This window comes from Conger conger, chromosome 11 (genome assembly GCF_963514075.1).
Source record: "Conger conger chromosome 11, fConCon1.1, whole genome shotgun sequence".
Lineage (NCBI taxonomy): Eukaryota > Metazoa > Chordata > Actinopteri > Anguilliformes > Congridae > Conger > Conger conger.
In genome coordinates, this window is record NC_083770.1 from 30,921,927 (window position 1) to 30,936,567 (window position 14,641).

Here is a 14,641-nt window from a genome sequence, read left to right on the forward strand (position 1 = left end):
GCCCTTTCCAAACATATTCCTTTGAGTGCCCACTGCACTGCGCCTTTAAGACGGCTACAGGCATCTTGTTTGGCAGAAGTGGGGGAGGGGTACGGGTGGGAGCAGAAACAGTGGAACAATGAGAAGGGCTGCTCACTCTTGTGGTTTTTCTCTTGTTATGCCCCTGGGTCTTGTTTTATAGACCTGTTCTGGCAGTTCATACCTATGAGGTATTCAGAATTCTGTGGAGGAAAAAAATCACTTTGAAATTGAACTTTATGTTTTATTTTTGTTCTGATGGTGTGGAGTGAAGATGTAACCTGTTGAAATGGTTGTAGGATTTATTCAGTGAAATACTTATCTGAAGATTAAAAAAAAAAGACCAGAGACATGTTAATACAAAGGGATGGGGACAAATGTAATCTCTTGATCTCATCTTGGTTTACTAAAAATTAGTCTACATTTACTTTCATTTTGAATGGCCTGACAAAAGTGGAGAGATTTAGAGTGTTGTAATTGACTCATCAAAGCTGTAAACAATGCGCCAGTTTACCCAAACTATGGACAGCCTTGCATCTGAGCTTTAGAAGAAGCAATACAGAGCTTACTTCATACGTGTTCTTTTACAAGATGGCATGCCTTTTTAATGAATTACTAGCTACTGGTTTCATCTCAGGAAGTGAGCCACTAGAAAAGAAAGCTGATTTGCTTAGCTAAGAGTTCACATTGGTTTCGGTGAGAATGACACTGTGTAGGTGTGGAAAGAGAAGTTGTGACATGCTGCTGTGTGTTTGTTGCATCGAGAGGGCTCTGGTGCAGCTGCTCCTGTTGATGTTCAGCCCTGGTTCAGGTAATGCACATCTCCAGCACTCCACCATACTGGACTGAGGCCTGTCCACAGAGCTGGGAGGGTGGCAAGTCTTTAAAGTCCCTCCCACTGCATGCTGGAACAATGACTCAGAGCACAGCGATTTTCAGCAGCCAGAGTCCTCAGGCCGCGCAGAGCGGGGGCTATGTCGGCCCTTAGCATGCTGTGGGATGAGTGCTGCTAAATGCCGGTCAGCTGTGATGCCTTTTGTTCATAAAACACTACTCCCACGTACCAGCGGACAAGACTCAACTGCATATGAACTTAAAATATATCTTACACTCCAGGTGCACACAAGAGAAATACAAAAATAAAAAGACCAGTGGCATTCTTTCTGAGGCATTGTGCAGAATTGATGTTCTTAATTTAGACTCGTATCTAAATATCTGTGTGGGGGTGGAGCATGTTGAATGCACCCGTGGAGTCTAGGGGTCAGGCTTGTTTTGATGGGTTTCTTTGCTGGCGAAGGTGCCTCAGGCCCAGATTGACCCCGATTTGGCTGATGTTGTGGAAGGCGTCTTCATGAAGCTGGCCTTTATGTTGAAGATCAGAGCTGTGTAGCAGGTGGGAGGACACTGGTTCAGCTGCGTGGGGGAGGGTGCGTGTTCCTGCTCTGCTGTTCTGGGTCCACAGATTAAGCTTTGCTCATAAAAAGGCGAGATACTACAGCGGATGTTTGCTCTGTGACTCATAGAGATGTCATTCAGAAGTCATCCTTTCCAGGTAGGCTTGGTTGCGCAATCATCTATTTCACAGGAGATTAATAAAAAAAAGCCTTTTCATTCAATCGTCATTCACAGAAAATCAGATTTTCACATGCTCACAAAATGTAATGTCCCTATAAGAAAAAGATTGGCACATAGTACTTTATATTAGGTGTTGCCCCAATATACAGTGTTTTTCCATATGTAGTCAGTGGCATCTTGTGTTAGACCTGCTTTCAACCTAGGAGATCAGAGCATCTGCTAAGATCACACTGAAGAATTGAACACCTGTTGAGACCCCCTTGTGGGATTTACTGTGATTCACCATCATCTTCCTCACTCCCTTGTGGATAAGGTCTGAAAAGATTTACTAATAACCACTGTCCAAGCACCACCCTGTAAATCCAGGAATCCATTATGAATATCTTTCTTTCAGTTGGCCTCAGTATGAGAAATGACTTACATATGAGAAACTCATATGAAAAACCTTTATCTTGGTCTCCCACTCATTCTGTTTGCTTTCCTGTAGTTTCTGTTTATTTCTCAGGAAATAGAGGGCAATACAAGGCAGAATGTGTGAATGGCATATTGCCTTATTTGATGCTCAGAGGTCAAGTTGAAAGGACGAGTTGGGGTCCAAAGGTAATGTTTGTTCTCTCGAGTTCAGGGCTGGGGGGTGTCTGATTGAGTCACACTGGACTAATTGTGTCCAGCCTGGAGCATTCCTGAGATAAGACTTTGTATTCAGTACACACTGGAAAAGCAGCTTGTCTTGTTCAAAGGTCTCAGAATGTCAGCTGCAAGAACCTCAGCAATTTATGTCAAGGAGCTTCATATATGTTTTAGTTGAATGGATTTTATACCTGCTTGCAATCTTTAAATTGATGTTGTGCTTCACCAACCTCACTCAAGTCTTATGTCATCTAATGGCGATAATATTTTGACCCATGATTCATTTGATGAAGTAAACATTTTTGTCACTGGTGATAGGAACAGTTTGTATGACATCAGTATGCTTTTAGACCCTCTCAGTCTTTAGTGCTGGATTATATAATTCCCTATATTAGGTTGTCCTTAAATCGTTTAACTCTTAAAATGTGACTGTATGGCTTATATATAGCTATTCAAGATGAGAAAACATACTTGTTATCTGTCTGCCCAGTTCCTATTTGTACACCCTACCACTGCTCCATCCTCTGTCAATGGGGGTAAACTCCAAATTTCATACAGGCAGTCACCATTTTTTTAACTACAGTACACTGCCATGCAGCATTGCATTGGCAACTGTGCATCATATGCAGCTGGTACAGGCAAGCACCAGTTTGACCAGAGTTGTCGCTGTTGTGCGATGAGGCAGGACTCCTGGCTATGGATGGGAGTCCAAGATTTGACAGTGGACCAATGGCACAGATCAGAGCCAATGCTAGAGTTGGATACATAACCAGAGGGCCAGTCATGATTCAGACCTTTCTACAAAACTCCCAAAACTCCAAGAATAACTAAAACATGTTCTCACTTATGAAGAATTTATAGTCATGGATGAAGTCCTGGAGCAAGGCTTATTGTCAGTGTTTTTAATTACACATCATGTTCTTCATTCTTCTGTATACATTTACAGTGAAAAAGTTTCATGGATCATTTTAAATGAGATTTTTTTGGAAATGCTGTAATTATATGCTTCCATTTTGAATTAGTTTTATTTACTGAGATTTTCAGATGGTGAAAGCAACAGGAATGCTTTGAAAAAAAGCAGTGTAGGTGCTTGTGAGAAGATTGGCTGGCCTGTAAGAGAATCCAAAAAGGGCTGGCTAGGTTTGAGCAGCACAGTCATGTGATGAGTCAGGGCCTTTGTGTTCCCAGGATGCAACAGTGTACAGTCAGCCATTACGCGATGCAATGCTTTGTTCTCCCTGTGAGCCCACACTGTACGTTTCGTGTGAAAATGGCACATGGCTATTATGAGATTAAAAAGATTTTCTCCCTTTTCTTAAACCAATACAATTCATGAATGAAGATTATATAAGATGCTGTCAGAGGGCCCATGTTTGTCAGTGAGCTGTGATTCAAGGGGCCATGGATTAGTTGTTATCTGTAGGCTGCTGAATTGACACAGCCCCAGGCTGGGGGTTTCTTGGGGAGGTTGTTGGCTATATCATATGATAATTTCTGCCTTCTGAAAATGCGGTTGAATAAATTGAAATGTACTCTGTTTTATCAGTCACTTGAGCATTGTCTGTGGCAGCATTCCTTACAGACAAAACATTAAAAGCCCCCCCCCCCCCCCACTATTCATTAGTGGAGCTTAAGCTGTCCTCTACTTGGTGAATATTACCCACAGGTCTTTGTGTTATTTACCGTTATGTCAGGTTTGTTTTGGTACAGTCAGTCCCTATGGTCCATGTCAAACTCAGGGCATATTTCCCAATGGGAGTGTTTTTCCTGTTAGAGATGAACAATGATCCTTATGTTTTCACTGTCGGGCTGTGTTCATGGTTTCATGTTGAAGGGTACAGTTCTGTAGAAAGCTTGCTTGGGGGGGGGGGTTGTGAGAATGAGCACAGCCAACTGTGGGATTTGGTTACGGACCAGTATCTGAGAGACACAGGCTTTGCTTCTGTAAGTAGCTGTATCAGCGTGTTCACTGTACGTACACCAGTTCCTACCTCCCTGTGTGCACCACATTTAACTCCTCTGAACTATCACCCAGTGGTGGAAAGTACAGAAACCAATTAAAAGCCCCCAGCCAGTAAAATCAATTAAAGTATTAATAGTTTAACAAGACTTGTAAAATTCCCACCTGTGCCTGTGGGGACGCTGGTACTGCTCTGTGCTGAGGGGACTAGTGAGGAATATCCCCATAGGTTTGTATTAACCTATCTAACATCTGTTTAGTACCAACCTGGATAAATAAACATATTGTAGTGTTAATGTTTTTGCATCAGTAAATTCTGTGCAGACAGGTTAACTTCAACAGTGATAGCTTGTCTTTTTTTTTTTTTTACAAGACACAAGTACAAGTCCAGTAACTGTTTGAAAAAAAAAAAGATTACATTTGTTTTTGTCACCCTGTGTGACCACTGTCGAGTGCCTGTTCCTGGCTCACAGCTAATCTTGTGATGCAATGCATCCTGGGTATCTGGGAACAGGAGGATGGAGGCGCTTGTTGGAATTTCTTTGATGTTTTGCATAAATCTCATCTCATATACTGAAGAAATCAGAACAGCCCGCCTCACAACGTAAACCGATGCTCGCATGCACACACACACATCGAACCCATCTAAATCTAAATCTATGGAACACACTGCCACATTGGCCTGAAGCCATGAAAAAGAGGCTGTGTAGGAAGAAAAGATAACTGGACCTTGGAATTAAAATGTTTCAGCATCAAAGAAAGCCCCTTTTCCCCCTCCTTTTACAGAAGCCATTTGCTGTAGTTTTCAACTTCTGCCTCTATCCTGAAATGGCTTAGTTTTAAACAGATAATTAAGCAGATGTGTTGCCAAGAGGACACTGGAATTTGAAAATGAAGTACTATGGCGTGAAGCTTATTGTGTACTTAAGCTGGTGTTTGAGAAGATGATTGTGGGCTCAGTGATCTTGTGAAGCCTCTTTTTTATGATTGTTTATCCTGATATTCATTCAGCCACTCGCTGAGCATGTTCAAATGTTCATGGTTTCAATTTTCCCACCTTGCATCCTTGATAGGGGTGGAGGGCAGGCTTTTTAATGCACCTCACTTTACCCTCTTCCTCTCTTAAATGGGATGGAGTGACCCCAAAGCAGTTTACAATATGACTTTTGCATGTGAATAAGGAGCCAGGCTGACATTGGTGGCACTAGGTGTCACTGTATCCCCGAGAGAGCTGACAGTATCTAGGCTGCAGTGGCTGGATCACAGACCATGACAGTGACAGGTTTATAAATAGGCAGGCCATTGTTAACTCTGCTACAGGTAACAGAAGCCAGGGTAGCAGCAGTGTCACGTTACAGTGCTTTTCTCCACTCAGCCTGTCCCCTGGCTTTACCCAGCAGCTGTCAAGCTGACATTGTCTGTCAGACTCACTAGTTATCTAACCTGGAGCATGCAGCAGTTATGAATCTACAGGGTGACATAATTTGTTTTTTGGCAGAGAAAAGGGTAGGGTTTGACTATGAGTCAGTAGCTAAGAGAAAAAAATACTGACCAGATGAATAGGTGAGTCATGGAAGGGAGAATGCTTAATTCTTAATCATCTGTAAAATGACGATGAATGATCACAGAAGTATTTCACTCCATAATGATTTCTCTAGTCTCTTTCATGTTGGCATTTTAACATGTTTTTCCTCCCCTTTACTGATGTGAACCGAATATGTAGGAATAAAAAACAGGGAGGGAGTGTGTGTAAATACACAATATGTGCTTCATTCTTTGAGCCTCAATCATCTCTCTTTTCCCTGGGGTGATTTGAGTCACTGTGCTTTGACACTGAGCTTGCATGTTCAGTCTGTAAAGGTATAGCAACCGACATCAGATTGAAGAGCGACAGCAGATTCCTCTCGAATGCGGTCATCCTGACCTCAATACTCACATGCCCACCACATCACTGGAGAAATTCTCAAGGGCTTCATCACACGTACTTTGATCGAGCCGCACTAGAGCAGTCAAGGAAATGCGTGAGATAACCCTCACCTGTCCTCATTCCTCGTTTGCCATGATCCTACGTGGATGACGTAGCATTAGCTTTAGCATTGCCTTGCCCTTCGGCGCTGCAGTAGGGTCATTATGACAGAAGACAGAGTGTCCTCCTCTGCCTTGCAGACAGTGACGCTGTGCTGCTCCCTGTGTGCAGCTGGCTGTAGGAATGCCTGTACTGGGATCAGCTTTCAGCACAGTGTGAGTGTTGGCTTCATGCTTTCTATGTCTGCTCTGATCTCCCAGAGTCGTCAGCTGACCCGCAGTTTTTCCCCCAGTGCTTCCTCTGCTCTTAATAATCTGTAACCAGATCCTGCCTAGTGTGCTTTCTGTTCCTTGTAGCATGTAATTTATGTACTTTTAAGTAAGTGTATGCCTTTTGAGTACTCTCCTGAAACTACTTTGTCTTTTAGCCAGGTAAGGTTCAGGAGAGTCCAAAAACACAGGTGGTTTTGAATCAAGGGCTTTCCTTTGACTCGAGACATCAAAAATATGTAACAGAAGCAAGCCTCTACCGTGTACCTCATAACAAAGAGCATGTTTCTGCGCTTCTTGTCTATCGTGGGTGGTGGTATTTCATTGTTATGTAAGGGTTACATTCTTCAGCCATGCTGCACCTGCATCTTTATCCTGGGGGTTTTGACCTGCTGGCCAGATGACACATTCCCAGAGTTGTTGTTGAATTATGGAATATTGCTGGAAATTTCCTAAGACAGTAGCAGCGTGTTGGGACGGGCCTGTAAATGTCCCCAGATGTGGGTAGGTCAGTAGGTTATCAGGTTTGCCTGAGTCAGTGCTCCACTCCTCACTCTGTGATATGATGCTGTTTGACTCACTGCATACACATTCCACAAGACCATGCCATTGTTTGAGGGGTGAGAGCGAGTGAGAGGCCTGAGTACAGGCCAAGGGTATTTGTCAGGATGGGGTGGATTAGTGTAGGAACTGGGCTCGGAGGTTGTGGGTTCAAATCTCACCGGCAATGACATGGGTAAGGGCCCTCGTCTGAATTTGATCTGTACATATCTACCAGTGTACAGGTAAGGTAAATATAGAAAATGTAAGAACAAGAGAACGAGAAACGCCAGAATTCAGTCAACATTTTGTTTTTTTCCTATAAATATATATATTTTATTATTATTCAATTAATTTACATTTCAATTCAAATCCTATTCAATTATAATTATTAATTCAATTTCAAATTCAAATTCAAGGTTTGGCAGCCACATTTTTGTAATGGCTGACAGGGTTGTTGCTGCATTAGAGGCTGACAGGGTTGTTGCTGCATTAGAGGCTGACAGGGCTGTTGATCTATTAGAGGCTGACAGGGTTGTTGCTACATTAGAGGCTGACAGGGCTGTTGCTCCGTTAGAGGCTGACAGGGTTGTTGCTGCATTAGAGGCTGACAGGGCTGTTGCTCTGTTAGAGGCTGACAGGGTTGTTGCTGCATTAGAGGCTGACAGGGCTGTTGCTCTGTTAGAGGCTGACAGGGCTGCATTAGAGGCTGACAGGGTTGTTGCTGCATTAGAGTCTGACAGGGTTGTTGCTGCATTAGAGGCTGACAGGGCTGTTGCTGCATTAGAGGCTGACAGGGTTGTTGCTGCATTAGAGGCTGACAGGGTTGTTGCTGCATTAGAGGCTGACAGGGCTGTTGCTCTGTTAGAGGCTGACAGGGTTGTTGCTGCATTAGAGGCTGACAGGGCTGTTGCTCTGTTAGAGGCTGACAGGGCTGCATTAGAGGCTGACAGGGTTGTTGCTGCATTAGAGTCTGACAGGGTTGTTGCTGCATTAGAGGCTGACAGGGCTGTTGCTGCATTAGAGGCTGACAGGGTTGTTGCTGCATTAGAGGCTGACAGGGTTGTTGCTGCATTAGAGGCTGACAGGGCTGTTGCTGCATTAGAGTCTGACAGGGTTGTTGCTGCATTAGAGGCTGACAGGGCTGTTGCTGCATTAGAGGCTGACAGGGTTGTTGCTGCATTAGAGGCTGACAGGGCTGTTGCTGCATTAGAGGCTGACAGGGCTGTTGCTGCATTAGAGGCTGACAGGGTTGTTGCTGCATTAGAGGCTGACAGGGCTGTTGCTGCATTAGAGGCTGACAGGGCTGTTGCTGCATTAGAGGCTGACAGGGTTGTTGCTGCATTAGAGGCTGACCGAGCTCGTCTGTTCCACAGCAGCGGCCTGCCAACCGCCCCAAGCCCAAGATGGCGGGATCCACCACCGTCAAGCTGCCGGCGAGCCGCTCCACGTCAGGGGCACGCAGACGCAGGACACGGTGCCGCAAGTGCGAGGCCTGCCTGCGGACCGAGTGCGGGGAGTGCCACTTCTGCAAGGACATGAAGAAGTTCGGCGGACCGGGACGCATGAAGCAGTCCTGCATCATGAGGCAGTGCATCGCGGTGAGTCCAGCCCAGGACAAGGAGGGATGGGGGGGCTTTGCTCCTGTGTGTGTCAGAGTAATGTGCGCAAATGTTGTAGGAAAGAAACAGACCATACACTCTCAGAAAAAAAGGTTATTTCGCTTGTCTCCATAGAGGAACCTATTTTAGTGTGAAAGCTCACAGACAAAGAACCATTTTACCCAACAAAAAACGTGCAAACTAGGTAGAGTTTATTTTGGAACCATTTTTTCTGAGAGTGTAGTTTCTGTCTCAATTCAGAGGACATGACCTGCTTGAATGCTTTTCATACACATTGTATTTGCAGATTTTTAAAAGCCAGTTTATTGGTGAGGATACATCCATTTTTAGATTACAAATAGTCAGTGTAGGCCAATGTTTTAGGTGTGGTCCAGTAAAATAACTTGAATGGTCTGGGTGTTTCACAATGATAAACTGGAATGATCACAGAGCGAGGCTGAAATTTGCTCTGTTAAAGATTAACATCCTCCATTTCTGCATTCTTAAGTTATCTGTAGTCTACATCAGTGTGTGCGCATGTGTGTCTGTGTGTGCAAGTGTGTCTCTGAGTCTGTGTGTGTGTGTTTATAAATAACTGTGGTCAGTTTCTGTGAGAAAGTACAAAAGTTGTAGTAAGAACTATGTCCTGCTCTGCATTGAGATTAGTTTTCATTCTGCTAAAAGATTATACTATCAGGTTAGACCGAGCACATAGGCTGTCTATGCCTGTCCTGGGGCAATCCTTAATGTTACATGAAAGTGATTACACAGTCTTGTGGTTTAATTGTTTGTCTTGTGCTAAAAAGCGCTTATAAACTGGGGTGGCTTGGGGCACATTTGTGATTCAGTTCAGCAGTATTAGGCATTCCTTCATGCACAGCTGATATTCAAGTGGTGCCTTGATGAGGCTTTGAGGAAATAGTGCAAAATAATATCAATGTTTCGCTGAGTGTGGTACTAAAATAGATGAGAAATGGATTAATATTGTGGGGTATGTTTTATGGCCAACTATCACAATGATTCAAGCTATTTCTTATAGCTTGGCCTGATTTGGCCTGGTTTATTCCTTGTTTACTTAGCATTCAGTCTGTTGGTTGCTCAGTCTTAAGAGTATTAGTAGCGCTGCTGTTAGTATGTACTCTATTCAGTACATTAGGCACAGTAATAACTGTCTTAGGTGCACAGTGTGCTCTGTGCTATGGGCAGGGTTTAGTGTGTTTGATGGCCAGGGTTCAGTTTTAGGTGCACAGCTTTCAGTGTGCTGGGAGAACAGTGTTAAGAGAAAAATGTGAAGTATATTACATGCTCTGTGTTTTTTGTGGTAGGGAGAGACAGTGCCCTGCACACAGTATTTTTAAATTGTACTCCATGTTCACCATGTAAAGTACAAACAGTTCACTCTTTTACTTTCCCCAAATGCAATGTGTAGGTGCACAGTGTTCAGTATATTTGGTGTGCACTGTTCACCTTGATAGAAGTGCAGCTTTCTGCATGTTAGGGTGCACAGTGTTCTGGATTTTAGGACAGCAGTGTTGAGACAGTCTGTTCTCCACAGCCTGTATTGCCCCACACTGCGGTGTGCCTGGTCTGTGGAGAGGCGGGGAAAGAGGACACAGTGGAGGAAGAGGAGGACAAGTTCAATGTCATGCTGATGGAGTGCTCCATCTGCAATGAGATTGTGCATCCTGGCTGCCTGAAGGTGAGCATGGGGACCTCCATTTTGTGACCGGCCCTGTCATCCAGGGCCCATGTCTATGTGCGTCCTACTCAACAAGTGGCACCACAGCCATTCAGAGCACTTATGTCCGCTAGAGCAATAACATGCCCTATTGCGCCTCTGTTGACTCAGCAAATCTTTCAATCACAGGCTGAAGGACATGTTAGCGGTTTTATGTGCTGGCAGATAAACAATATCCTTCCATTGCTTTCCCATAAAAGACAAAAGTCCCCTCCCTCCCTCTCCCTCCCTTGCCAAATGAGCTAAATCTTGACTTGGATAGCAGGAGGAAGAAAAGTGACTGCCAAGATTGGACGAAAACAAAAAACACCTTGTTGTGGCTCAGCTTGATGAGCTACATGTAAAACAAAATGCAAAACAGCTGACAGTGCCTCTCTGCAAGCTCTCTCAGCCCCAGTGCAGGCAAATTAGCTTCGCCCAGAGCAGTCCCCAACCAAGGAAACCGTCCTCTCGTAAACATGAACTCCAGCAGCAGGAACATGGCACTTAAAAAATAATGGAACCGGATCGCTTCATTGCAATCCAGACAATCCAGGAATTTGACCTTCAAACAGCACTATAACAATTTACTGTCAGCATGCTTGTTTTTTTGGGGGAGTGGGTGGGTGGGTATTGTTTTTGAAGCTGTCTTATGATGTGCCTGAGGGGTGAAGGGGCATTAAACTGATAAACAGAGAAGGTGGAGAGGGGGAGGTCTTCACTCAGACTTTCGGTTCTCTATTTACTCATCACTACGGTGAGGAAACCAGGCTTTTACTTTCTCCTTCTCGTTCAGCTTTCAGAATGTCTGAACACGTTCACTGAGCCGAGAAGCAGGGGGGCAGAATGGGGGCAGATCAGCCTCCCCCTCCCCTCCGTCTCTCTAACTCTCTCTGTCTCTTTTCCCTCAGGTCAAAGACGCAGGTGGAGTAGTGAATGACGAGCTTCCTAACTGCTGGGAATGTCCCAAATGCAATCATGCTGGGAAGACGGGGAAAGTAAGTATCTATGCTGGGACTCAGGTACTATAGGTGGTATGTGATTTATATTAATATTTTTCATTAAGCTTTTCAAACCTTTTTTTCGTTTCCTCTCATGATTTAAAAATCAAATGACCATGTATGAGATTTATTTTCATCGTAAATCTTTTGAGAATATGGAGCTCCACATTTACTTAAAGCTGAACTCAGCTCTAAAGCTTCAAGTTCTCTGTCTGCCTTGGCTAAAAAATGACTGTGCCTTTATTTTGTGGTTCATACTTCCTGTTCATGTAAAGATCAGATGCTGTCACGTGCCGCTTGTCATTTACTATGTGACAGGGACTGCTGTGTGCTATGTACTCCATTCAGCTTTGTGAAATGTGAGGCATGGTCATTTAGCTCCTTAGTACCTTTTAGACCTGCAGTCTAATGAAAGCTAGCTACCTGATTGCGATAGGCATAAGGTATAAAGTCGTCTTTGCTGTTTTCCTACCTTTTGGCCTACAAGCAAAAAAGAGGCCCTGGGTTTAAGTATGCCTCCAACCTTCCCGGATCCCTGCTGAAGGAACAGCGTCCGAACCGTGACGTGAAGGATGAAGTCGACCTAGCCAGCCCTGCGGTCGCCGTGGTCCCCACCGCCAAGAGGAAAGCCGAGAGGGAGGAGACCCCCAAGCGTAAGCCTGAGGAGCCCCCCAAGAAGCGGCCGTCCCTCCCACTGCCGGACGGCCTGCTCCAGCCCAGGTCTGAGGAGAACCCGCTCAGGAAGAAGAGGAAGCTCTTTGACAAGGACCCAGACCCCGTCATACGGAAACGGGTACGGTGCTCTCTGCTCTTATCTTCTTCCTTCCTGTTTTTATCCTTAGTGGCGTGGGCCCCCAAGAAGTATAATTGGTACTTCAGTAATATTATTACATTTAAAATATGTTGACTTATTCAATTTAGTTGGACAGTCACAATTTTGATGTAATTTTGATACAAGGCTAATATTGAATGGCAATCTGTCTGGAGTTTATTTGTTGCCAGTGCAATATGAGATTGTATTTAAACAGGCACAGAGGAAAAGGGGGTGGCAGCTTATTGTCTTGTATTATTTATAGACGTTTTGTGAAGATGGCTGTTTTTCACGAGACCAAAAAGGCAAGCTGAGCTCCAGTACAGTGTTAGCAGTGTGGGTGTGAGAGACCTCAGGGGAACCAGCAGGCCACTGTGTTACTCATTCTCCTGGCTTCATTCCAAGGGCACATTAGTCATGTTTAAATGTTGCAAATTTTGTAATTGAGATCAGCAGCCAGCTGCCAGCTGCATTGCTACCTGTAGGAATGACTGTTGACCCATTTCTGACTGAAAATAAATGTAGGACTGATCTGATATGATCAGAACTGACCTATCTCTCTGCAAGATGCTTACTCTGATGGTTGATATTAATTTGCTTTGCTGATAATTGTACTGGCGTGACATGAATTGCATTATTATTTACAATCAGTTGTAAATAAGCGGAGCAAGGAGCAATTCACACAGCTGGGTATTAATTGAGGCAATCTGGTTAAGTGCCTGGTGCAGTGGTAGTGCCCTATGCAGCCTGGTTATGAGCTCAGACGCCCAATCACAATGCCAGAGCGTTGCCCATGGTAACAACCACATGGAGGAACTCTCACAAACATGCCTTTGATACAGCAGCTCGGTGTTATGGTTGTAATATTCTCTAATCCTCTGTACTCATTAAGTGCACCCTCATCCCCAATGCCTCCAGCTGCACCCAGTGAATAGCGTTCCCCCAGCACTTAGGTCAGAACCTGGCAGGAAACCGGGTGAGTCAGCAAGCAGCTTCAACACGGACCGTTCCTTCACTCCTCATTCCCAAATTCAGCTCAAATACTGTCCACAACATTGTGCTGCTGTGGTCATGTAAAGTTTTTGTCCTGAAGACCCCTCTGTGAAGTTGCATGGCTCTGCAGGGCTGTGGTTCTGGTCTTGTTTTGCAGCTGGTAGTGCTGCCCTCTAGAGGCCTGCTGGAGGCCCTGCCATGTGATGATGACCCTGTGATCTTCCCCCCCTCACAGAGAAAATCCTGGAAGTCCGATGACCCCCTGATACCCAAGCTGCTGAGGCAGATCAAGACGGAGCAGGAGGAGGACGAGGAGGACAGGGAGCTGGAGGAGAGGGAGTCGGACCGCGAGCAGGGGCCAGAGGAGGAGGAGGAGGAGGAAGAAGAGGAGGAGGAGGAAGAGGAGGAGGATGAGCAGGAGGAAGGCACAGGAGAGGCGGAGGAAGAGGGGGCAGAGGAAGCCGATGAGGAGGACACAGGGGAGGACCTGCTGAGCCCCCCGGTCAGGACGCCGGCCCGAGAGAGCGACCAATCGCGCTCCAGCTCCCCGAGGGCGGGCCCCAGCAGCGAGGGCGAGCAGGAGAAGGGCCGTATGCGCGCACGCCGCAAACGCAAGCTCCCCAACAAAGAGCTGAGCAAGGAGCTGAGCAAGGAGCTCAACCAGGAGATCCAGAAGACCGAGGACAGCCTGGCCAATGAGAACTGCCAGCCCCTAAAGTCGGAGCCCGAGAGCGAGAACGAGGAGCCCAAGCGGACCCTTGTGAACAACGGCGGCGACCTGGCCGCCGACCGCCTCCGCCTGAAGAGCCGGGAGATGAACGGCGGTCCGAGAGAGCTGCGCCTCCACCCCAACCTCCAGCAGCTCTCCCCGCTGGGCCTCAATCGCAGCTCGCAGGGCGTGCGGCCCCCGCCCTCCCGCTCCCCTCCCAAGTGCGTCCAGATGGAGCGCCATGTCATCCGGCCCCCACCCATCAGCCCCCCACCCGACCGCCTGCCCCTGGTGGACGGAGAGACGCACGCGCTGCGGCGCGAGGTGTGGATGGCCATCTTCGGCCACCTCCCCCACAGAGAGCTGTGCGTCTGCATGCGTGTCTGCAAGACCTGGAACAGATGGTGAGTGAAGCTCAAACAGCCATACTGTGGCCTGTGGGTAGGTAAAACCTCCCAGCAATGGCAGGCTTGTGGGGAAAGAGAATAAATATCCTCCCCTGGATTATTGGATGGAAAGTCATTGTAAATTAAAGCAGTTTGGTTTTTCTTTCAGTTTTTTGCTAGGGCTGTCAGCCAATTAAAACCTTTTTTTTAATTAATCTGTAGATTAATTGGGAGACTTTAAGCCCATTCATTAAATAGTAATATAGATATTTTCTTGGGTTCCAAAGCTAGCTGTAGGGCTGCCTCTAACCTCCATGTTATTGGCTGGCCATTTGTTGCAATCCATACAGCTATTCAGCTGGTAAGTGCTTTTCCTCTCACTGCACTCAGTGCTGTTGACTTTAG

The 14,641-nt window shown here is 45.8% G+C and overlaps 1 protein-coding gene across 6 annotated transcripts in view; it reads left to right on the forward strand.

The window, feature by feature from the left end:
• The window catches only part of LOC133139894 (lysine-specific demethylase 2B-like), a 43,384-nt gene that overhangs the window by 23,039 nt on the left and 5,704 nt on the right, over positions 1-14,641 (forward strand). For 3 of the 6 annotated variants that reach the window (XM_061259345.1, XM_061259348.1, XM_061259349.1), the window contains 5 exons: positions 8,395-8,619; positions 10,175-10,318; positions 11,248-11,334; positions 11,816-12,130; positions 13,377-14,254. In XM_061259345.1, the coding sequence (XP_061115329.1) occupies positions 8,395-8,619; positions 10,175-10,318; positions 11,248-11,334; positions 11,816-12,130; positions 13,377-14,254 (1,649 nt within the window). The remainder of the gene's footprint in view (positions 1-8,394; positions 8,620-10,174; positions 10,319-11,247; positions 11,335-11,815; positions 12,131-13,376; positions 14,255-14,641) is intronic. The other 3 variants (XM_061259346.1, XM_061259350.1, XM_061259347.1) reach the window with 2 other exon arrangements.